The 24,775-nt window shown below is 42.9% G+C and overlaps 1 protein-coding gene across 6 annotated transcripts in view; it reads left to right on the forward strand.

Moving 5' to 3' along the window:
- Positions 1-17,225, forward strand: part of Graf (GTPase regulator associated with FAK) — a 61,314-nt gene extending 44,089 nt beyond the window's left edge. For 5 of the 6 annotated variants that reach the window (XM_037421318.2, XM_075878009.1, XM_037421321.2 and 2 more), the window contains 12 exons: positions 1,239-1,376; positions 4,406-4,493; positions 5,568-5,626; positions 6,897-7,002; positions 8,832-8,991; positions 9,791-9,970; positions 10,807-10,966; positions 12,618-12,737; positions 13,983-14,028; positions 14,112-14,156; positions 14,243-14,322; positions 15,372-17,225. In XM_037421318.2, coding sequence (XP_037277215.2) covers positions 1,239-1,376; positions 4,406-4,493; positions 5,568-5,626; positions 6,897-7,002; positions 8,832-8,991; positions 9,791-9,970; positions 10,807-10,966; positions 12,618-12,737; positions 13,983-14,028; positions 14,112-14,156; positions 14,243-14,322; positions 15,372-15,463 — 1,274 coding nt within the window. In that variant the 3' untranslated portion in view covers positions 15,464-17,225. The remainder of the gene's footprint in view (positions 1-1,238; positions 1,377-4,405; positions 4,494-5,567; positions 5,627-6,896; positions 7,003-8,831; positions 8,992-9,790; positions 9,971-10,806; positions 10,967-12,617; positions 12,738-13,982; positions 14,029-14,111; positions 14,157-14,242; positions 14,323-15,371) is intronic. The other variant, XM_037421319.2, reaches the window with a different exon arrangement.
- The last annotated feature ends 7,550 nt before the right edge of the window (positions 17,226-24,775 follow it).

Consider the following 24,775-nt stretch of genomic DNA (forward strand, 5'->3'; position numbering starts at 1 on the left):
TTTGCGAGATTGTTGCTTATACATTGACAATGAGTTGCTGTACTATACTGTTGGTAAATAACTTTAGGGAGAAATTTCAAGACAAAACGGACTGCTTCACATGGTGAACTGCTCGTATGTCATGCTTTCTTAACACACACACACACACTCTCTCTCTCTCTTTCTCTCTGTAAAAGTCATTGTAAGAGGATACACAATATCCCCCAATTATGTGTCTTTGTATAGTTATACTAGTGCTATATTGCAGGCTTAACCTCAAAAGTAGGACCTCATCGTTTGTGGTGATGTGAAAGCTGCTCTCGTCAAAGCACAGTCAAACCATGTATTGTATATACACACAGCAGCTGAATTTTGCTGTGCATATCATATTACCTCCTCATGCATTACACGTCTGCATCTTTTACATGCTTCTTATGCAACCGATTCCCCCCAAAAAAAATCATACTTTTGCACAGAAGCTTAACAAAAGAAAACTTGGCTTGTCGGCTGATAATTACTCAGTCAAGTAATATCTCGTCAGCCTTTTTCCTGTGAAACCCTAATCAAAAGCGAAGTCTCAGATATGGCTCACAATGGGGACTCTCTAGGCCATCATTGAAAAAGTAAGTTTTATTAACACATACCTTACTTACATGATTGTAAGTCGACCCATTTTATATAACTTCGAAATCAAAAGTTGGGGTGTTGACTTACAATCGAAATCGAAAATAAAACTTCTTTCCCTCCCACGCCCCCTCCCCCCTCCCTCCCCTTGAGCGATATTAGGGGGGTTGACATACATTTGAGAGACTCGACTTAAAATCATGTAAATACGGTACTCTAAGGAGCATACTCATTTCAGTCTACAACGGAAGAAGACAGATGAAACATCTAGGAGGCCAGGATTGGGTGTGGTGAAAGTGCCGATATATATTTTCAAAGTCATTATGTAACGTCTGATAGATCAATGATAGATACTATAGAGAATCTACCTAGTAGTTCCGTGTCTTCTCTTGATAAACAATCCAGAAAAAACTTACGAAGGAATTTCATAACGATGCCTTCCGCTCCCGGAATAGGCAAATCATTACGCTCTAATAATTTACCTTTTCAAACATTAGTTACTTCCTCACTAGTTTATGTGTAGTAACTGGAGTAACTGTACCTACTATTATGAGGACTTTGTATGTTTGAAAGGTTAGTTGTGGTTACCAAATGGGGAAAAATTTGACAAAACTCTTTCTAACTGTTCCTTGCAGGCCTGCTAGATGAAACTGGCTTTGCCTTTGTTCGTGACTGCATCGAAGCTATAGAGTCAAGGGGCTTGGAGGATCAAGGCCTCTATCGAATCGTGGGTGTGAACTCGAAGGTCACAAAGCTCACACAGATGGCATTTGGTAAGACTTGTTCTCTGTTGGCTTTAATATTTTGCTAGAGATATGCTGACCACCGATTTTACTACCGGTGTAAGCAGTTTTCATTATTAATATTATTATTACTATTAGTATTAATAATAATAAAGTAAGAATAATACAACTTCCACACTAGCACTGTCGCTTTGGTTTTGCTTATGCTTGGCAGAGGAGCGTCGACCCTTTCGCCTCATGCTTGCATTTTCAGCTGGCCTTGCCCCAGATTATTTTGACACTGCAGTCAGACAAGTTTGTGAGTAAAGATTGAAGAGTGAAGGGACCATTGTGTCTGGCGAGGCATTTTACCAGTATTGGAGCAACGTATCTCCTCTTCCTTACCAGCGAAAATGATGTCGCAAGAAAAGCATTTCTATGTCATGCGAAGGTCGCCTTGCAGAATGCATGTAGCCAACAGCAGTGCAAACTAGTACTCGATTATTTCTGTTAAACGCTTTGTGTAGCAACGCGCTTCCATATATAAATGTGCATTGTGGCAAACAAAGAAGAAAGGCAGAACAGGGAATGTCACTACTAGAGCACTGCAAGGGCCCGGGCCGGCCCAAAAGCCCGGGTCCGGCCCGCGGTCCGGTAATGACTAGTTGGATCGGGCCTGGGCCGGGCTCGGGCCTGAGAGCTTCGGGCCCGGGTCAGGCCCAGGCCTGCGTGAGGCCCGAATCAGGCCCAGGACCATGCCTGGGAGCTTCGGGCCTGCGTCAGGCCCGAATCTGGCCCGGGTCTCATACGTATCGGTATAACGACATTGCTACGCTGTTTTACTTTGGTTTGTGGGGTCTAGCGTAGCGTTGTGACACTATTTAAAATGCTGCATATGAGAGCTTTGGGTAACTTAGAACACTTTAAGTCCATTAGTCTACACAGTAATTGCACAGTACACGATGCCTAGCATTTTGCTCCATCGGCATGCTACACACTATTTTAAGAAATCTTAACAAGAGTTTACACAATTAAGTAAAGGACGCTCTTGAGTACCGTGTAAGGGAAGGTTTACCATGTGATATTGCTGCAAGAGCAACGATATATTGCCTAGAGTAGTGTATATATTATGTACGCGTATCTCGGAAAACTTTTTGAGTATGCAGCCAAGTGCTCGCGCCCACCCCTCCTGTTTCCAGCTGCGTGACGCGTATACCAGTCTACGCCAGCTAGTGAGTCATTAATATATAAGGAGCTATTTTCGTGCACTAGAAGTGCATGATGTGGAGGGGCTCATCTTGGACGGGCCTATCGATGCCAATGGTGCCGGTTTTTTGTGATTGCGAGGCAGATTCATATATACTAATTCGCCAAAGTGCAAGCGCACGGCGCTAAAGAACCTAAAAACTCTGCCGCGGCTAAAGTGAGTAAAAGATCTAAAAAAGGTGATGATTTAATGAATATTTGCTGCAGTATCCTTTGTAATGGAGAGGTGCACTGTCATGGCTGTATCGAAAAATTCTATTGCATAAATTTCTAAAGGCTCCAGTAACAACCCATGCTGAGAATTTTTCAATTCTTTGCAACTTCCCCTAGCTAACTCCGTTTTTTTTATATCAAATAAAAGCAAAACACATCAAAAGTGGTGACAGGATCTCCATCTTTTGTAAAATATTAACGTATACAGGTTGTACATGCTTAGATAATCTCTGCTTGGTGTCTGCAGAGGTCCAACTTGTTTGCCTCGTATAGTTTCACAAGCTGCATAGTCGCTACATTATCAAGACATGAAGGGGCCACGTGCACTGCATGCCGTATGTTTGTTAAAAATTCTAAGAATACCTGTCGCTTTACTTGTCAGAAGTGTGTCTGGCAGACACGTGGCTTTATTTGCGAATCATTTCTTTTCGTGCTTCAGGAACCATTAGGCTATCTATCTGTCCGTCCGTCCATCCGTCCGTCTGTCTCTTACACCTGAGTGCTCGCTTGATGACCTAATTTACTTAGGGTAAACCAAAATGAGTACAAGATTAATAAAATCATGAGATTATGAGAGAGGCCTTCGCCCAGCAGTGGGAGTAGTCAGGCTTATGGTGATGATGATGATGATGATGAACAATTAGACATTCCCAAACCACCCTTAATTACACAACGTTCACACAATACTCCCCCCCTCCCATTCTGTGATGCATTTACTTGAGTTCTTCCCCTGGAAAAATACGGGCGGGAATATTTCTTTCAACATATATAGAGTCGGAGTATAAATGTCTGGCATTTTCTTTCCCTTTATTGGGGTATTATGCTTTACAGTCTTTCGTTGAAATGCAAAAACAATGTAGTGTGGTTAGCACTGCGAAGATGAGAGAACCAGCTATGACTCCAATTTTATTTGACATTGCTCAAAAATAATTTCCCAGAAGTGTTACAAGTGTAAATAACCAGAAATATACACAGAAACAGCTAAAGTTGTGGCCCTGAAAGAAATTATCAAAACACTTTTTGTAAGTTGTTGTGTGTGCTGCAGATCTACCGAGTAACCAAAGATTGGATAGTGCTTCGTTTATGCCGAAGGCATATTTGGCTGGAACGGGCCGGGCTGGGTCGAAACCTTGCGGGCCCGGGCCGTATTTAAAAACCCCGGGCCAGGCTCGGGAGGGCCGGCACACGGATTTTTCCGGCCGGGTCAGGCCCAGGCCGAAAAATTCGGCCCATGCAGCGCTCTAGTCACTACTTCATCACTTATTCATGCGGGCCCTTGACTTCCTTGAAGGAGAAAGCAAAAGAGAGTCACTGCAATAAAACTGTTGGCTAGTGTCTTGATGTCACAACCTTGCAGAATTTGATTGCTACCATTGTGACACCGTGTAAAATATATGTGGTAAACTATAAGTTGCTCTTTTACATGCATTTGATAAAAGTACTCATTTTTTAAAATGTTTTTTTTCTCTGTGTGTTTTAGTTGAATTTTCCTTTTTAGAGCACTGGCTATGCCAGACTGATGGTATAACTAGTAACTTGGTCCATTTTTCAGTTCATTCTTTACACTAATGCTTTTGCCTTTTGTTTTTTGTGATGCACAGACCCAAAACGAACAGAGAACCCCGATTTTATGAACTCTGAGGAATGGGAGATCAAAACAATTACAAGTGCGCTTAAGAATTACTTTAGGTAAGTGTATCGTAACGCCTGCTGTGCATGTGCCAGATTTATAGTGTAGACATGCCAGTTTTTGCACGGTTAGCTCAGCAAATGGCTACGTCTGCTAATTCTCAACGTCGTAGATTTTGGTACACAGGGGCCTTTCAGCTAAGGTAAATTTCGTCGTTGAGTTAGTAATAAAATCGACATAGTTCTTCAGACCATTCACAAGCTATAGTACGACTCTTGGAAGTGTGGAAACCTTTAGGTGTTCTTGGTTTTGCAGTGAATGCCTAAATGTAGTGAATGTCTAGATGCCACAACAAATGTAAAGTTCTTTAACTCGCACTATTATTATTAAGTACCAAAATGAAATCTTGATACAATTCAAAGGATACTCTCCATACTACAGGATTTTCATATGCAGGCGCGCATTTCGTGCTGATGACAGTAATAGTTGATTTTTTTTGTTCTAGTAACGATGTTGTCATTGTGGTAACTTTTACATATTTCTATTATTGAACCTTATGACATGTCAATAATGAGGTAGGGACAGGGATTTTTCAAATATGCCTCCGTATTTAAGTGTTGTCATATCATGCACTAGAGCAACAGATATCTTGGTTTCTATTGAAAGATAAGAAACAATATTTTGCTGAGAACAGGCATAGGAACATTATGAATCTTTCATACATTCACGTAAGAATCTGTGTATAATGTATAATGTGCAGGTTTATAATGCAGGTCTATAATGATATTGATTAAAAGCAGTAATGCAACTTATTTTTTCATTACATTTAGGCCTTTTTCACTGAGATGTGTTGTTCTGAGAACTGTTGCATTGGAGGTTTTGTTAATTATTCATTTTCTTCAGTGCAAATCCTCTCACAGTGTCAACATACACACTGTAATAGTATGTTATTTTTTCTTGGAAACGTATCAAGCTGCGACAGGCTGCTTTGTAATTTTATTCCCTTTGCCTCTGGCTGACGTTTGCAAAGATCGAAATACGGTGATGCATTCTTGAATGCCATGACAGTGCTGCGAGTTATGCATCGTGTGATACGCAACCCATAGACAATAATTTCGTGTGCCTCCTTTCAGAAACCTGCCTGAACCACTGATGACGTTTCGTTTGCACACTGCCTTTATTAGCGCAGCGAGTAAGTCCCCTTGCCCTGCATTAACAAACCCGCTGCTGGCTGCTCGCGGCTCAATCAGTGCCTGCATCACGCAGCGTCATTGTGCTCCAGCGAGTGAGCATAACTGCATAACGTCACCGTCACAGTCTACATCCTCTGATGTGTTTCTCAAACTTTAGTCTGCGGCCTCCCGAATGCTATTGGAACACACTGGAGAGGAACCCATTTCAAAAACGTGCCAACATTGACTGTCAAGTATATGAATTTATGTAATTTTATGATATCGTGAGACCATAACTTATATATAGGTCTAAATTTTAATAGTTGGTGCAGCATTCTGCAAGCTGCAGCATAAGCTAGTTATATTTTACAATAAGTGCAGCGATTATAGATGCATTGAGAAGGCACATAAGATTGAAAAAGGAATACTTGCTGATTCCCAAAAAACTAGTAATATATTATGGTAAAATAGAAAGTTGTTGTAGTTAGCTTGATTAAGTTCAATATCTAATTCAATACTACTTTTATTTCCATCTCATTGCTTATGTGCCATTTTGTTGCACTTACCATCATACTTATAGTACTCATCATTGACTATTGAGTATGTAGAATGGGAATTGTTTCTCGAGCTTTTCATTGTGTTGACAGTTGTAGTAAGTTTTCAGAAGCCTCCCTTTCCTCTAATTCAGAGGCGGGCTTTATGTGCAGAAGTATTCAGCGTTATACTGATAGCTGTCACTGTCCCAACGCAATACCTTTCAACGAAAATCGGGCATGGACAGTATAAGTGCAGTGTGTTCAAAGAGCTTAAGACAAAAGGTTTGAGAAACACTTGTTTTTTTAAACAATCTTAAACCTGGACACATTGATACTACACTGATTTCTGATTTAACTTATAGTTACACCAGTTGTAGATAGCTGAATTAGCTGCAGAAAATGCTCCAGTGCATTTTTAGTATAATTGTCCCGGCTTATGTTAATACAATTTGTTATGCATGAAACATTGTGATGCCCTGCAACAATGCCTGTTGCTGCACTGAGACTCGCTTGCATGATTTTCGCAGTCAAGATTGAGATTACTTACTCACAGTAAATCATGTTTGTTTGGTGTTCAACTAAATTAGTTGAATCTCGACACGTATTTTCTCATTAGTGGTAAACCTAAAAGTAATTTATTCATTCTGACTTTTTTTATTGTCAGTTCAAAGAAGTAAGTTTTGTATTCCACATCATCTGTGTTTCATGCTGAAGATTCTAAGCTAACATCCCATTCTCTTGAACTCGGTTTTAGAGCAAGAAAACAAGGCCAAGAGGACAGCAGCTATAGAAGAGTTAGTCTCTCAGCTGCCACCCGATAATCAACGTATGGCTGCGCTGCTAATACGGCATTTGCAGAAGTAAGCATGACTGGGCTCACCATTTCTTTTCTGGGCTTCAGCTCCGGCATGGCACACTCAAGACTGGGGGGGGGAGGTATTCTGCGAGAGTTCACCGAGTGGACTGTCCACATCAGTGCGTATTGACTGAATAGCACTAGAGTCTGGGCGATGACAGTTGCCATTTGTTTTCACCGGCTCTCATGCTCCATCTGATCAATGCACACTGAAGCACTTGGTCCATGTGATAGACTCTTACAAACTGCTCTTCAGGATTATAGATGAAAAATTCGTAACCTGTGTAGTGTAGCCAGTTGTAGCCAGTTGCAGCCATGAAGAAGACATGTGCACTTTTTAAAACAGGGCTCCAGCGACACCTCCTATTCATGAATTTTTCATCTCGTCATGCTTGCATGTTTCCGTGAACTTCTGCCTTCTCTGGGTTATAATATTATACCAGCATTTTTATCAGGGCCCTCATTAAATAGCAATTAATGTCTGTGAACTCTAAAGTTTACAATAACTCACCTGCTGTCACCTAAAATTTAACAAGGCAAAAGAGCACATACGATCTAAACATGACTGTCACTTGCCTCCACGACTAAAGGAATAATCCCAGTTGCGAGCTGTACAGCAGAGTTGGCAGCTGTCCAACTCGTGGCATCAGTCTACACTGTGCACCTATCGGTGCCGGCTCGTATTTATCTGTCTTTCAGGAGGAAATTCCACTGACTTTTAATGTTGTGCCCTAGAATATTCAAATGTGGAAGAACATTTGCTATCAACTTTTTGTCACAGTTCTCTCCTCATCCAATAGTCATGCCATTTAACTTTGCATGTGGCATAAATAACCATTCTATATCATTTATTCTGTGTCGCTATATACCGTCGGGTCTGGTCTTCATTACAGCAAAGTTAGCGAAAATAAACAGCTTTCTATTTACCTCACTGGCAATCTCTTGAAAACATGTGCTCAGTCATTTCACATTGAAGGTCGCAGAAAGGTTTGACATGAAGATATTGCTACATTTTCGCCATCGTTTGTCATGCCATTTTTTAAAACCAGAATCATTTTCTTAATATAAAGCTGCCTATAGTACTAGCTGCACTACTGAACTCCATGAATGTTGCATCAAGTGGGGCTTATGACAACATGAAATATATTCTCATGCTCTTATTTTACCGCAGGCCTAATGAAAAGCTTGCCTGGTAGCAACATATTTGCACAGCGCTAGACAATGAGTGTCATGGCATAACTATAGAAGGAAGAAACATGGACAGGAAAGAGCGCTTGCTGCTTGCTGTCATGTGTATATATTTCCAACGTTTTTGCATATAAAATTTAGTTGAAGTCAGTGCTCTTTCCTGTCCATGTCTCTTCCTTGCGTAGTTAGGCCGTAACCACTCGTCTTGCGCAGTGCAAATATGTTTATTCCAAATCGTAACCACTCGTCTTGCGCAGTGCAAATATGTTTATTCCAAATCGTCAACTAGCCCAAGCATCTGTCTTATCAAGTTGCCTGGTAATTATTTATATATGTTTTATAGTGCGTGCTTGTGGGTTAGGACACTAAATGTGAAGCATTGTTGACGGCCAAGCAAGGGACTGTATGTTGGAAAACTTGCTCGGGAGTAAAATCAATAATTCTTAAACCTATCCTTGAAAATTAGTCTGAGTGAGCCCAGCTGACCATAGCTTTGACAAGTCGGAGCTCAAGTGAAGTGTAAACGAATTGCTGTGTTTTGCGAGTTAATCCAAGTGCGTTCCGTTTGCTTTGTCAACCTTTAAAAAGGAATCTTAATATGTCTGATCCAATGCATGTGCTGTAGGTTTTCTTTGAATTTTTCAGGGTCTCCAACTATGCTTCATCGAACTTGATGACTGTGTCAAACCTGGGTGTTTGCTTTGGTCCTACGTTACTTCGGCCAGAAGAGGAAACTATGGCGGCCATTATGGACATAAAGTTTTGCAACGTGGTCGTTGAAATCCTCATTGAAAACTGTGATAAGGTAAATGTCAGCCCATCAAAGTTGCACATTGTTTTCAGTCGAAATATATAGAATCTATGCTCAATTTGTGCCGCTTCAACAGCTAAGTGACATTAGAGGAAAGCTGCAAACAGGGTCACTATACGATAAATCTGGGTTCACAAAAAAACATTCTACGGGCAGCGTGTTGCGAAACCTTGGTAGAATGCTTATTTGTTCGTCGATCATCACCATAGAGAGTGCAAGTGACAGCATCACAGCCACAGCTCGGAATAGGCACACTGCCCTTTTCTACCAATTTAGGTTGCATTGTGGAATTTTACAATTTTTCTGTTGCCCATTGATGTCTGTAGCCATCAACACTTACTCTGTTGTTAATACGGAACTCCAGTATTTCATTAATTTCAGCTGGTGGTGTTTCTGACACCTGCAACAATACCTACAATGCATCAGTTGTAATGTTGTCTAACAGACAATAATTACAATAATAACAGACAATAATTACAGAAAAAACAGCAATATAAGTGCAGTTGAACATCAATGATACAGTGTTAACACATCTATAAAATGCTTCTTCTATGTCTGGTAGTGTATGCACTAATCATTGTGCACTGATATCTGATAGAAAAATTTGATGCTTACTTTGTTGTATCAACGTTACAAGGTATATGAAGGTTTGAGTGTGCCACTATAATTGTGATGCCATTTACACTGAGACTTCCCCCATCTGAATGTTCATGTATCCTTTCATCAGAAATTTGTTTCTGTGTGTTCTCTTGATGTGCTGAACACTTATAATCTATGGAACACTTGGATGCAGATATTCAAAGCCTTTCCAAAAGAAGAGGCTAAGGTGGCTACGCCAGCATCCCGGTCATTAGATGGTGGGCACGCAGCAACACCCCAGGAAGTGGTTCTAAGGGAACGACCGTCAGCGCACCACTTTTCGCGGGCACACGGCAACGACAGCCCCGGCTTCACTTCCCCTCTAGCTGACCATGTAAGTGTACCACACAGCCGTAGAATTTTCTAACTACTTTTGAAACAGAGTAGTCATTTATAGCCGTGTGCTCGGGATCTATTATTTTCAAATCTGTGCAATAACTCCTTTCAGTTCAACATACACCTTATTCAGAATGTTTGGTGGGACGCTACCACCAAGCTTTTTAAGTAAGGTGTATTGAATATCGTGCCGATTTCGTGTCGAGAGGCACTACGTAGAGCTAGTGGGCTGCACTTCTGCTAAAGCAGTACAGCCACTCACTTTGTAAAAAGAGGCTTAGTAATTCATAAATACCATTGCGAGAACAGAGAACCTAGTGGCAAGTGGCAACACATGCCCAGAGTCAATAATCGAGATTGTAGCAATATTATTTACACCGTCTAGTTAGATCTGCTTACTTGCACTGATAAAGGAGGAGGCTGCGTTGCATTCTAAAAAGACACCCAGAACGGAACCCAAGATGGATTGCTTCAAGAGTTATTTCTTTACGAAAGAGCCCGAACACAAAGTATATATTGAAGCATTACATCATACTGATGTACCAACACTATGTAAAGTGTAAAACACAACACAGTGTAAAATTCGGTGAACAGAAGTTTAGTCTTCATTTTCTCTGGTAGTTGTCAACATCGTCCTGTCGAATTATTGAAGGTTTAACTTTGAAAAAATGATTTTGCAGTTTGGGCTTCTTCAGCATTGCTTTCTGGTGTAATAGTATGTGCCGTAACTATACGAACAGACCATATGTTTAGTATAAGTCATTGCAACATTGTTACAAATCAAGTTGGTGCTCCGTCATCTTTGTATGACCAACACTGTCGTGTCATTTGCAGCAGCGGGTCTACCCAGGGAGGCCCTACTCCGCCCAGCCTCACGTCGAGGTCAAGCGATTCGCATCATTGGCAGCTGCAACCCAAGCAATCCGCTCCAGCCACTTGCCTACTGTTCCACCCCATAAGGCTGCCGTCACGCCTCTTAACTCTTCTCGGTCAGGTGTGTGCGCTTTCTCAATTCTACCGTTCAACAGCTGACAGGGAAAAGATAAGAAATTGAGCTTCAGAGTTTTTAGATACTTTTTGCATCACTTGAATTTTACACTGCTGTCAAATGTGCAAAAGGGGTGTTAGTACTTATAGTACACAGAATGTACATGATGCCACAGAGGTGTGTCTAAAAAAAAAAGTGAGAGTTTTTGCTTCCGTCCAAACTTGTGACGAGCAAGGAGCCCCCAGGCGCTTTGTGTTATTTGTCAATTGCACAGTAGAAAGTGTAGAACAAGATCTCGGGAATATGCCATTCAGATGTCGTGCAGAGAGACAGTAGTGTTACTGAAGTCTGGTGGACTCTGTAGCCTGCTTTTGTGCAGTTACTGCTCGTGTGAGTGTTCAGCAACCATGCTATCGTTCCATTTCCTACTTTTGTTTCTGTAGTACTTTCCATTCTCCCAGTGCAGGCTAAGAGCACCGGGCTGCAGGATATCTATCCCGTAACCTATCCTCTTTTGCTCTTCGTTTCTTCTTGCTCAAAAGAGAGAGGTCACTTATTTGCAGGAAGGTGTGCAAAGTAATTATGATGGAAGGAAAAAGGTGCGTACATTACACAGTGCTCTCTGTGTCAGCTTAGTGGATAAGGTGCTGTACTGTTAAGGATGCAAATTTGTGCTGCCGTGCTGGATCAGTGGTAATGGCACTCAGCTGCTGTCCCAAAGGTCAAGGGTTCGATCCGGCCATGGCGGTCGCATTTTGGTGGAGGTGAAATGGTAAGGCCCATGTACTGTGCGATGTTAGCGTACATTAATGAACACCAGATTGTTGAAATTTCCGGAGCTCTCTACTGCAGCATGCCTCATTATCATATCGTGGTTTTGGCATGTAAAACCACAGATGCTGTAGGGGATGCAAGCTCAATTCCTAGCCATGGCAGCAATGTATGATCGTGGTGAAATCCAAAAACACACACGTGGTTAATTAGGTGCATGTTAATATTGAAACCTGTAGGGTTATGATTGGGAAAATGAAATTTTTAATGATCAGAAAGGAGGAGGTGTGTCCTAAATGGTGGCATGGCACGTATAACCACGGAATTAATTTCTATATTGGCGAATATACAATTGCTATGGCCCAACTGAAGCTACAAGTTCAGTAAGGTACAGCAGTCTTGATACTTGGTAGACTTGTACATTGTAAATAATCCACTTCAGACACTGTGGAAAGGAAACCAAGTAAAACAACATTAACTGAAATAAATAGCACATAACAAAATTTCAACCATTTGTTCAGTGGCTGCTAACGCCTCTTTGGATATGCAAAACACCTCTTTTTCATTCACACTGTCTGTTGCTCATTCATGGTAACTAGGTCCATTAGATTGACTAGGCTCCTAGAATCGATGCAGTGAGTCTGCTTTTTTATCGGAGTAGCTCAAGGCTTTATCGTCTGATGGTTTAATAATGGTGTCTTAGATTTTCTGCTGGAACCATCACTAAGGTCATTGGTAATGCTGGTTCGCATTGTTCGTGGGCTGCAAAAATGGACCATAATTGTCCTACAGGCAACCAATCATTGTCGTTTTAGACAGAAACAAAGCGCAGTGACACACTGCAGGGCTCAAGTGAGTTTCGTTTTTCCTTGCCTTGGTGTTACAGCTCCCACTGGAGGCTATGGGCCCAGGGACAATAGTCACAATGTCAACTCCAACAGCAGCAGCACAGAGTCCCTGAGTTCGCGTTCAAATGCTTCTATCAGTCACCACTCGCCAGTGCCCGGTGAGTGCTGCTGTGCACAAGGCTGTGCTTGTAGAAGGCCCACTCTATGTGCTTCTCTTCCATGTCAAGTAGGGAACACCTGTTGCTTAACGGTGCACGGTCAGAAGGGGAAAGCCAGCCTGATAGAAATTCAGTCGATAATCGGTAAAAGCGAACTTGTGCAATGTATTGAAAGAAAAAAATGAAACATTGCTGGTTGCAGTAAAGTGCTTAGAGGTATGCAGTTTTTTCTGCTGACGAGTGTACTTAAAGTTTTGCACTGCACAGTTTGTGCTGTATGTATTGCATTCTCAACACAGCTTGAGAAAATGGCCTTTCATGCGGATGTTTTCTGGAGGCAATAGAAAAATCCATATTTCAAACCGATAGTATTGCTGGCAGTGATCATAACTTGTAAAACTCACTGATGTCTCACTAGAGGTGGTCCGAGGTTACATTCCTTGTTGAGGCAGTTGCGATGAGAGAGGTAATCCAAGAATTGAAAGGAAAGAGAGAGAGGTGGGGAATCAAAGAGCTTGGCACTCAAAGTATGCACTCAAAATATCCTACAGTGCTCATTTTTTGGACAATGAGTTATCCTCGAAAAATACTTAGAAGTATGGTTTCTGTATCATCCTGCGAATGTCTTCCTGAGGTCGCACTAAAAACGTCGCCTAAAGTATGAAAATAAAATGAGTATGTTCGTACCATTTGAGGACTACCTTAGGTAGGCGTGTGTTGTCTGGGATCCAGGTTTAGCTGTATTACAGAAACATCTGCAAAGACTTGTTGGCCGTGTAGCACATTAAATGTTACTTGCAGTTCTACCCAGTTCCAAAATAAAGCACTAGAGCGTGCATGTAGATAGTACAGCAGTTCTTTCTGGCATTACATTGTGAATTGCAAGTTTTTTTTGTGGTTTCCACTTACAGCTGCATTTGAAAAAGATTAGCACATGCGACTGGTGATTGTAACAGCAAAATCACTACTTGCATTTGAAACGTGGACTTGTGGATGGGCTGCGTGCTGTTGGCCAATGCGATTTTATATATTGATTGTACCTGCCACACACGGGTTGGCTTGTTCGAAGACAAGACACCACAGTTTTCCCAATACAATCATAAGTCACTCGTGCTAATATTTTTCTAGTGCAGTTGTACATGTAAACATAATGATAATTTTTAGCAGCATCCCAAATGTTGAAAACAAATAAAGTTTGAAGGCCAGCTTTCACCTGATGTTCTTTGTCTCACATTTCTATCTCAGCTACAAGAGAATATCATCCATCATCTCGCGTCCTAGATGCATCAAAGTGAGTAAAATTATAGCCACCTTATAACCATGAGCTGCCGAGATGTTGTCGATATTGCTAAATTGCATTGGTCCTTTGCCCAGGTCTAGTCAGTCATCCACTCCGACCCATCACTACACAGGTGGAAGGTAAGTTTGAATCATTCTTTAATGGCATACTTAACTTCTCTAATGTACCAAAGCATCTATAATAACCATCTTGTCTTGCTCTGCAGGAAAGTGAGAACCCTATATGCGTGCGTCGGGGAAAATAACTCTGAACTTTCATTTGAGCCCAACCAAATCATTGATAATGGTAAGCTCCATCACTTTATGTGGTGTTCCTTCACAGTTTAATGAACTTGCTTTTTTTTAGCTTTTGCTTCATATTTTTTTTGCATCCTAGCTTGTTCTTGTGTAAAATTCAATGCAGTAGGGAGCTTCAGAAACAGCGCTCCCGTACCCATGTCCCTACATGCTTACAACTTCCCATCGTTCTTGCATTCTTTTGTGCATTCAGTGGCAGGCCCAACTTTGAACATGCTAAGCTTGTGCTCCCTAATGTATTCGAAGTGCAAAATGCGCTAAAGGAATTCCTTGATTTTCCCATTTTTCTGCCTTTTGTCATAAAGAAACGTACTAAACTGTACGAATTAGCAGTTCCTCCTAGTCTTAGGGTATCATTAAGCTTACACCACAGGGCAGACGATACAAAACGATGGGCTGAGATTGCTGGCGACTAATGATGTTATAAAATCTCAGTTGGCAACTGTACATCAGAACATATGAAGGAGCCCTCGAAACTTGAAACTGTACTAATGAGTACAATACTCATAAGGTTCCTTGGCAACTCATAAGCGAGAGCAATCTTTTTTGTTCTTTTTCTTCTGCCTCGGCCGATGTGTTGATCCTATCTCACCACCTTCTGCAAGCCTTCTGCCCTTAAGGTGGTTTTTAACGGCCTCCATAATCAGGCCCCCCTTCGATCAAGCTACGAAGTCATTCAATGGTGTCGTCATATCCCATTGTATAATGTAATGGCACAGTTACATCAAAATGGTGTCACAAATTTGTGACATCATAATGATATCATAAATTATGTGGTCATATAGTGACATTATCACATGATGATGATATCATGCATCGCTTGTGCTACCCCAGCGCCATGGGATGCCGACCCTAATGATCATTTTTCGTGTTTGATCAGGCATCCCATAGTTTGGCCGTAATAAACTGGGCAAGTTGGTGGTTCCTTGTCTGGGGGTAATGTTGAAATGAAATGGGATTGCTTGAGTTCTCAGAGAAGTGCATACACTTTCGTAAATGCAAGTGGCTAAAAACTTAGCGATGTTGCACTGTTTTCAGTCCGGCCGTCGAGGGAAAGAGGCTGGCTAGAAGGCTGTCTCAATGGGCGCTGTGGTCTTGTGCCCGAAAACTACGTCGAATTCCTGCCGTGAACAGGCCAACCTCTTCGACAAAACCAACCCTGTAGTACGAGAGCACCTCTACAAAAGGACAGTGCATACTGCATACTATGGTGATTTTGTGTGCCCCCCAACACACCTGCGAGATATTTTTATTTACCGGGTGAAGATAAAAAAAGAAAAATGTGACTTTTTAACGTGACTTGAAAGCACAGTGACCGTGCTTCTCCTTCCATATGCCAAGGCACCAAGTTGCCCAGAAGCTCAAAACAATAACTGGACTCCACGCTCGCTTAAGGACTTTGCTGGCACGTTGACTACAACCGTGGCAAATGGAAGTGTGTCTTCAAGTCCTTTTTTTTTCCTTCCTTCCTTCTGAATGGACGCACATGTTTGCTCCATATTTTAGCCCAAATGGCGTTGATGTCGGCTTGGGAAGGATGTTCTTTCTCTTTCTCTTGACTCTGTGGTGTGACGTCCATGTACATGTACAAATGCTTGTTGTGCCAGTAGTAACTGTTTCTTCGCTTCAGCTCAAAGTGTTTTTTTTTTTTTCTTTTCCCCCATCCCAATTTCTCTGCTGCCAGCCATTTGCGGAGAAATGGTAATGCACACACCGAATTTTTAGTGCAATAGGGTGCATTTCTTGCTTTTAAGTCGTTGAGTTTTTATTGTTACTAGAAGGAATACTAAAGAGAAATATTAACTTTACGCTGCTTTGTTAGATGGCTATATTTTTGCCTGTATGTTAGTCTGACCATGTGTTTGGTGAACCACATATGTGCAGTAAAAGAAAGTGAACTTTTAATTTTCTGAACGAGTCCTTTCGGATGTCAGGTACTTTTTTGTGCATTCTTGAAAATCAAACGCAAACAAAAACTCCCTCCAACAAACTGTGTGAACTTTTTTTTGCATTAATGGGGCTGGAATGTGTTGTAAAAATTAAGCTAAAATGCAAGACTTCATGTAGTAACATTATTGGCGCCGCAATCTGAACATAAAATTCGAAGATAGAAACTTTGTGTCTTCTAAATGTGAGAACTGCGGTCTACCAAACCAAGTCGACTTAATGTTTCTCTCTAGTGTGCCTGTATTGAATGCCCTGTGAAATAGATGATACTCTGTGAAGTTCGTCTCGACGTCGAACATGCCAAATGATATGTTTTGATGCGCCATTAACTCTCCTCATCCTGTGTTTGTACAGCGGCTGTTCTTCTGTACATAATGCAGCACAGATTTCCTGGTTTTTTTAACTGTGATGCACGTCTAGCAAAGTGGGGTTGCCAAAATCGCACTCTTAGAGCCTGGTGTACATAGTAAGAGCATATCTTGTTAAAAATCTGAAGTTATAGCTGTATATTTTTTACTTACTTCCCTAAAGCACCTAATTGAAGCCCTCACTTTATATATTATTACTCAACTTTTTTTTTTGCATAAGAATTAATGAGTAATGCACCTCGCATATGTTCATGTTATGAAATGCTATATACGAGAATTTCTTGCAACGAATTTATTTCTTGGAAAGCCGATTACTTGCATGGCCTTGCTGTTGATGTTACGTTTTAGCTTTGTGTTGGTATTGCTTTGAAACAGTGTTGCAAGTTTTGGGTTGGGAAGAATATTCATGCTTTTGTATGAAGCACAGAATGGTTGGGACTGTTTTACTGGTTTATCGGACGAGATGTGTGCTTTTTTTAAACCAAACATCGAACCACTCACTGTCATGACCAAGTTGGATGTCACGGTTGTGCAAAATCGTCAAATAAATTATTGCCGTGAGTGTTTTTCTCTACAAGGCAGCATTATTCCCTGATATTCAAACAAAACTCTACATAGTATTGCTCAGTAACTGTTTCCTAGCATTGTGTAAACCAAATGAACACATTTAAAAAGAATACTTTATCTAGGCACCAAGGCTGCTTTTGCAAGACGCAACTTCCATGTGCAACTTTTACGAGGTAAAGTATCCTGCCTGATGATACCTTTCAGTACTTCAGGGGTAAGATTTCACTTTACAGCACATTGAAATGTGATGTAGTTAAGAAAGAGTTGCTGAATAGTTTAATTATGCTATAGCAGTTAGTGTCATTATGTCTCTGTCAGAGAACATTAAAAAAACCAGAAAAGCATCACTGGGTATAATACGCATAATTTGTTGTAACATGTTTCTGCCTGAACGTATTAGTTTATGCTAAATCATAGGTGTTTTGCTATCTATCTTTTTTAGTAAGTTAGTCATTATAATAGGCTATAATTGCAGGAGGACTTTTATAGTACAATATTGGGGAGGAACTTCTATTTCTGTGCACTCGTGTAAATCATAAACAGAGGTGGTACATAGCTGGATAACAATTCATGCGCTTATCATAGTAACAGTGGACATGGTAACTGGAAATATTCGTGCATGTCACAGTTTTGTCTGCAAATTTTTCTTTTGGATGGAGAATGATAATTTAGTTAGGCATATTCTAGGTATTGAACATTTTTCACTTAGTAGGTATGTACTTGTGGTAAAAAAAGACTCGGTAATCAGAACAAAATTACTTCATTTTTTTAATGTATTATATATGTAGATATTTTTTATTTGTCTCAAATAGTACTTAATCAGGTGTGCAATGATTTAGTAGTGTTAAGTTACAGGCTGTTAAATTATGTTTAAAAATAAGTGTTGTTTTTGGTATTTATCTTTAAATTTTATATACAATATAGATTACATGGTGTATTTTAACATTATGCACTCTCTTTAGGAATGTTTAAGAAAAAAAATCTTTAATCTAGATTGTGAAACTCATGCAAGCTTGCCATAAATCAGTGCTAACCATGCTTCCATTAATTTTTTATCCTGCTGCGGTTTTGGATCACAAGAAATGACACTCCAATAACTTATTCAATGACAAATTCCTTATAAATTGAACTTGATGTGCAACAGCTGCCTTAACCTTTCCTTCCGGTTGGGCAAATTCGAGTTTACAAGTACGAACCAACTAGTCTGCCAAGAGGTGTTGCTGCAACAAATTCCTCATATCCTAGAATGGAATTGGAACTCGTGGCCCAACTTCGATGTCGGGAACAAGCGACTTATGATCATGGTAAAATCGACTGAATAGGAAAGCTTTAGCATATTACGGAAGTGCGGTACGCAAATACGGTAAGACAGTACGGCAACGCTCCTTACTAGTGAGTGTGCGTCATCCGACCGACAGGTGTCTCCTTGACAATGCGGATGCTGACAGGCAACAATGAGGCGTGACAACCCCTCACTGATCTCTCATAATGCTTGTGCGGTGTTGGGGTGCCTTCACCGGCAAAAGGCCGACGAACGGTAAAGGTGGACCGGTATACCGTCATACGGTATCGTATTTGTGTACCGTATTTCTGTAACGTGCTTAAACTCGCCGATTATCCCGTCAATCAATCTCCTCCACAACCCGGCAAATGCACGCGCCCGCCCTGTCATGGTACAGAAATCGCCACAATGGTACAACGAAAGGATTAAAGCAATGAAGCATAGATCGAGAATCGCGATATCTCTGATAACGTCCGCTGCAGTATGGCCGCATTCGCTGCCCTCCATCGCAACCGACAAAGTATAGTGGCTAGAAAGCCACTATAGACAAAGGCTGCGCTTCCGTCGCCGTCCACGTGACGTCATGCCATGCGTGCTTGCAACCAACGTTAGGGTGTCAACGTCACCAACGTCTCTAGAACCACTTTGCTTGCAACACTCCCGGTCGGTGGATTCGTCAAGCCGGAGAACTCTCCCTCTTTCGCTTCGATGTGTGTTGTTTACGATCTTCTGAACGAAGTCTTCTCTCGATGGTGTCCGAACGTCATTTGCAGCGCTTAATATCCGCCACGCGTCTTGCATTGCAGTCGTGGAGAGAGAATGTCGTTGCCAGCGTATAATGGCGCCTTCGCCGCTAAAAAAACAGCTATTTTCTGCTGCATGCGAGCCTCCACCACTTCTTTATCCCTTCTTTTTTTTCCTTTTTTTCCGTTCCGTCGCGACGCCTATTCATGTGTGTGCAATCATTCGTCGGCTTCACCAACCGCTGCAAGCAGTTACTTTATTTCAGGGCGCAAGAAAGAACGAAAGGGATAAAAAGAAAAAGAAAAAAAAGCTAGCGAACGTGCTGGAGCGTCGGGTTTCCCTACTTAAAAGGGACACTGAAGGGCAAAATGATTTTTCGCGTGCCGGTAAAGTACAATTTCACAATCCCAAAAACACCACTTTTACCGCGATACGGCGCTCGAAAGCGAAAAAAAACGCGCGAAAATAAATGGGCAAATAAAATGTAGGTGGATACGCCACCGCGAGATTCCCGCACACACACAAAAAAAAGAAAACATGACGTCACAGAATTCGAAGTAGTCTACTGGGCTCTACATAGTTTATCATGGATAAAAATTAAATACGTTGTCGTCTTTTCAGTGAGGATACTTGACGAGCCGGCATAGTGGTGAACTGGGTAGGGGAATTAAAGCGAGACGTTGGTGTGATCGGTCGTCCCAGTGCAGCAACCTACTCGCGTGAAACGTGTGGGAGCCCCGCTTCGAAAATTTTATATCTAGCCACCGGCACAAAATTACCAAAAATACATTGTGAAATTTGATGACGTCACAAGCGGAAATTCTGGCGCAAAATTTGAAAATGAAACGTCAACCTGCATTTTCTCCGCAAATAATGAAGTGATGGTTGTGAAATATATGGCATTATATTTCTCAGAGTGAATTTTATCAATCTAAACAATGACATTGTTCCTCCTTGGCGGTTCATTGAGCATCACTTTTTTTTTTTTCACTACAGAACAGAAGGTCCGAAGACTAAGTTTCAATCGTCTTGTAATCTTTTAATTATAACTCTCTTTTTTATTCTAATTTTCTAACTGGCGAACTGTCCGATTCGTGGCCGATCCTGTGTGGCTGACTTGCACACTTAGGAAGTAACCAGCCACCAGAATTTATCACTGCATATTTGTTGCTTGAGCGTTTGAAGTTGCACCATGAATTTTGCATTATTAGTAAAGATCTAATGATTACTTCATTATTATTATGTAATAGGTATTGGTCCCATGGATCAGCAGAACATTTGCAGTACTAATAAGTCATAATAAGAAAAGCATCATTACAATTGCACTGCATGTGCACTGTGCAAGTGCATGCTCAGTGCACAGTGCTGCGTGTGCGTGAGAGACCTCCTCGTCTCTAGCAAAACATTAGATAGCAATTAGTGAAAGCTATGAAATCACAGTCATGAACCACAGCCTGCGTCCATCCGATATGGTTCTGTGCTCGCCCCATTCAAAAGTGTCTTCCTGACTTCGCAACGTTTCGAAACAAGTGCCGACGAAACGAAGGTGACGTCAAGGTATACCACTAAGATGAAAGTTTTCGCTGCGCGTGCGCAGCACAGTTTCGTTGCCTTGTAGCATCTGACCCGATACGGAATTGAGACATTTCGCGAGTCCTTGAATACCTTTTTTTTTTTCACCCGCCAAACAGACAATTAGTGCAGTCGTGGCAGCAAGAAGACAGCGTCGCAGGCTACTTTTGCGATGCTGTCTGGCAGCTTAATGAGTGTACGTAGTGCGTTTCGTCACTCGTTATGTCTTGTTTGGAGAGCGCCTCATTGCAAACCCTGCCTTTTCTTAGGCGCATCGAGGCGTCACTCGAAGAATTCGGACAGCGATATATATATATATATATATATATAGTGCACGGCACAAAAACACGTATGGAAGAGCCAAGACGTGCAGGAGGTATACTAATCAATGATATCGAGCAACTTTACGAGGATTAAAATTTTCGATAAGGCCTTATTGAAATAAAGGGATGGTCAGTTAGAGGCATGACGTACTATGAGCGTCAAACGAAACTCGAATAGCGGCAAGCCTTCGCGATGGTATAGTGCGTGCTGTCCACTTATCACCGCCGACAGGCATGCATGTATGCGCAGAGCTGCCGAACAGGATGCGCGCGCGCCTGTCAGCGCGTGATAACTGGACGGCACGCGCTACACTACTGTCGCGAAAGGCTTGCCGCTGTTCCGGTTTCATTTGACGCTGATAGTACACGCTTCAGCGTCTATGCACGTGCTAGTTCCCGGTCTATAACAAAGTAGTTCTCACTTTCTTCTTTTTTTTTTTGCGAAGAAGCAGCGCACAAAAACGCGCATATGAAATGACGCAAGCAGAATCGCTGTAGTGCAACGGGTATGCTTTATTTACGAAGAGAGGCGGCTGGAGTGAGACGCTGCGCGGACGTGTTTCGCATGAGCTCCGGCCCGGTGACCGACTATCGGCGGACGCGCTTTTTTCTGGACTTGCTGTCAGTGGGCTCGTCTGCAGGAGGTTGCCCTGTACCTACGGACACCACTCGTTTAGGCATTTTCGTCCCCGTTTTTGGAGTTTCCGAGATTTTCCTATCAACCCCGCGGTGGCAATGCTAGGCCTATCTCCTAGGCCAAGCCTGGCCTGGGCCGCGTCGCCCGGCGTCTGACTTGCGCCCGGTGACCGTGGGCCTTGTTGGGCGGAAGATGGAATACTACGTCGAAGGGGAGACTATAACACCCGAAGATTTTGAAGCGGGAGAGTGGGCTCCAGTGCTGAAGGCACAGGACCGATTTAAGAAGACTCAGCATGGCGACAACGCCAAGAGTAAGCCTTGCGAGACGCAGGCCGGCAGCGACGGGTGCAAGACGCACGGAGCGCAGCAAGTCAAGCGGGGGAAAGCGCCGGTATGGAAGAAACGCGGACCGTTTCTCAAGTTGCCAGCCACGGATTTCAAGATTGTGTACAGGCCCCAGAACTGGGACTTGAGTATTGTGACAGCGAGAGAACTCGGATGTGCACTGAAAGCAGCAGCGCGTCTAACGAGTGCGATTGCCGCGGAAGAAGACATTGTGCGGGTTAATGGCACAAACAACACGTTGACGGTGAGCACACCGTGCATAAATCGCAGCGGGGCATATGCGACTGTGAAGACGCTCAAGCTGGGTGATCGTGACCTGCCGGTTTCGGCGTTCGTGGCGCCGTTGGAGAACTCCGTGCGGGGAGTGATTTACAATGCTTATGATGGATGCCCAGTGGAAGAAGTTCGGGCGGGATTCCTGAAGAAGAATGAAGGCATAGACATTCTGGATGCAAGACCTCTGGGAAATTCAAAGGCGATTCAGATTACGTTCGGGGGAAAACGCATACCCCGGCAGATTACTTACTGGAACTGTCTGTACGCTGTGATCCCGTACAGAAATTTAGTCGAGACCTGCTACAACTGCAGACGAGTTGGACATCGAGCGGACGTTTGCTATCGTCCGAAGAGCACCCTATGTCACCGTTGCGGGAAGGACCATTCTGCCCCGCCAGAAGGAGAGCCACCTACGTGCACGCCGGACTGCATCGTGTGCCATGGTGCGCATCACACAGGGAGCCGGAACTGCAAGTTTCGCCTGGCTCGCAAGCCACCGACAGGCCGGCAGCAGAGCATCGAAAGAGAGAGCGAAGCTGGCAACGATAAGCGGTCCTCGAGGGCCACGGAGCGGTCACCGAGGGGTAAAGAAGGCAGAGAAGCAAAAGCAGGGACCGGTCGAGTTCCTTCCCGCCATTGCCAGGGCGCGGGGGCGGCCAAGATGGTGGACGAGCATCCAGTACCAACAACTGCGCACGCGACACCAACAAAAAGGTGAGCTTGTCAAGCACGGCCTCCCAGAACGAAACCGCTCGAGAGAGGGAGTTAGCAGCGCTGGTTCAGCGACAGGGAGATTTGATAAAAAGAATGAAAAACAGAATTGCAGAGATAGAACGCGCACTTAGAAACGACCAACGGCTGGGGACACAGGCACCAGCAGTGCAAGGCCTACAGAAAGCGACGCAAGAGGCGTCTGCTCGCGTACAGGAGAGTGCAGCTATGGAAGTGGAGAATCGGGGGACAGTGAAGAGACCACTGCCGGGGGATGAGGTAGCTAACGCAAAACGATTAGCCGAAACGTCACCAGTAGACATGCCACAGCCTGTTTTTAAGGTCATTAGTCTTAAGTCGGATGTAACAACACTTGCAGATAAAGTAGGCAAACAAGGGAAAAGACAGGATAGGTTGGAGGCTCGAGTCGAAAAGATCGAAGCCAGATTAGACACAATAGAGGAGCGTCTCGGCATGCTCTCCACTGAATTTAGGGATTCCCAAACCCAGGTCATGGGCATGTTTCAGCAGCTTCATACTCTATTGAAGGCAAGACTGCCTCCCGTGGGTGGCCAAGTGCCATTAGTCAACCTGGTGCCTCATCATGGCGCCTCGCCAGCAAATTGAAGTTTGGCAGTGGAACTGCAGGGGCTTTCGTCAAAAGCGGGGTAACCTGCAGTTGCACGTACAAAATCTGGACAGTAAACCAGACATAATAGCCTTACAGGAGGGTAGTGGTTCCGTAAAATTACCTGGATTTAAGGCATTTACAGCGCCAGGAATTGATTCAAGGGGCGTATCACGCGTCTTTACAGCCGTGCTAGTCCATCGCAACATCACTGCCATTCAGCATTCCGTAGATAGCAGCAGGGAAGACTATGTCTTGCTTAAGATTTTGCCTAAACGAAAGTATGAGAAGAGTTTGTTTTTACTTAATGTGTATAGTTCTCCAAAAGATAAAGGATTGGGCTTGCCACAACTCCTGATTCAAACTCAACGGTTAGCAGCTCGCGCTCCGCTTATAGTGGTAGGAGATTTCAATGTGCCTCACCCGGAGTGGGGTTATATTCGAGCCAGCCCAAAGGGCAATCGGCTTTGGCAAGTTACCCGGGATCTGCGATGGACGCTGTTAAACAATCCACAAGATCATACGAGGATAGGCAACAGCATAAGCATGGATACCTCCCCAGACCTTACGTTCTTTAGAGGCATCAGTAATGCAAAGTGGATTAACACGGGGCAAGCCCTAGGAAGTGATCACTATATCCTTTCCACGACGTTTAGCGCTGCGAAGCATAAAGACAAAGTGAGGGGGCATAGAATTGCAGATTGGGACAGATTTAGGAAAAACAGAGCAGACACTGTAAACGGGAAAATTAATTACCTGGATGCATGGGTACAGGCGCTCAAGGAGGATGTAAATAATACCACGGTAGAAGTGCCAGTCGAGCAGGAGGAGTTTACCGCTGACTCGAGACTATTACACATGTGGGAAGCGCACGCGAGTCTCTTGAGAAGGTGGAAGAAGCAAAAACATAATGGCGTCCTTCGCAGAAGGACTGCCAAGTTAGAACGTAAAATAGAAAATTATACAATTGAGTTGCAAGCCAAGCAGTGGGGCCAGATTTGTGATCGCATGAATGGACAGTTTGGATGCAAAAAGACATG

Source organism: Rhipicephalus microplus, chromosome 2, assembly GCF_043290135.1.
Source record: "Rhipicephalus microplus isolate Deutch F79 chromosome 2, USDA_Rmic, whole genome shotgun sequence".
NCBI lineage: Eukaryota > Metazoa > Arthropoda > Arachnida > Ixodida > Ixodidae > Rhipicephalus > Rhipicephalus microplus.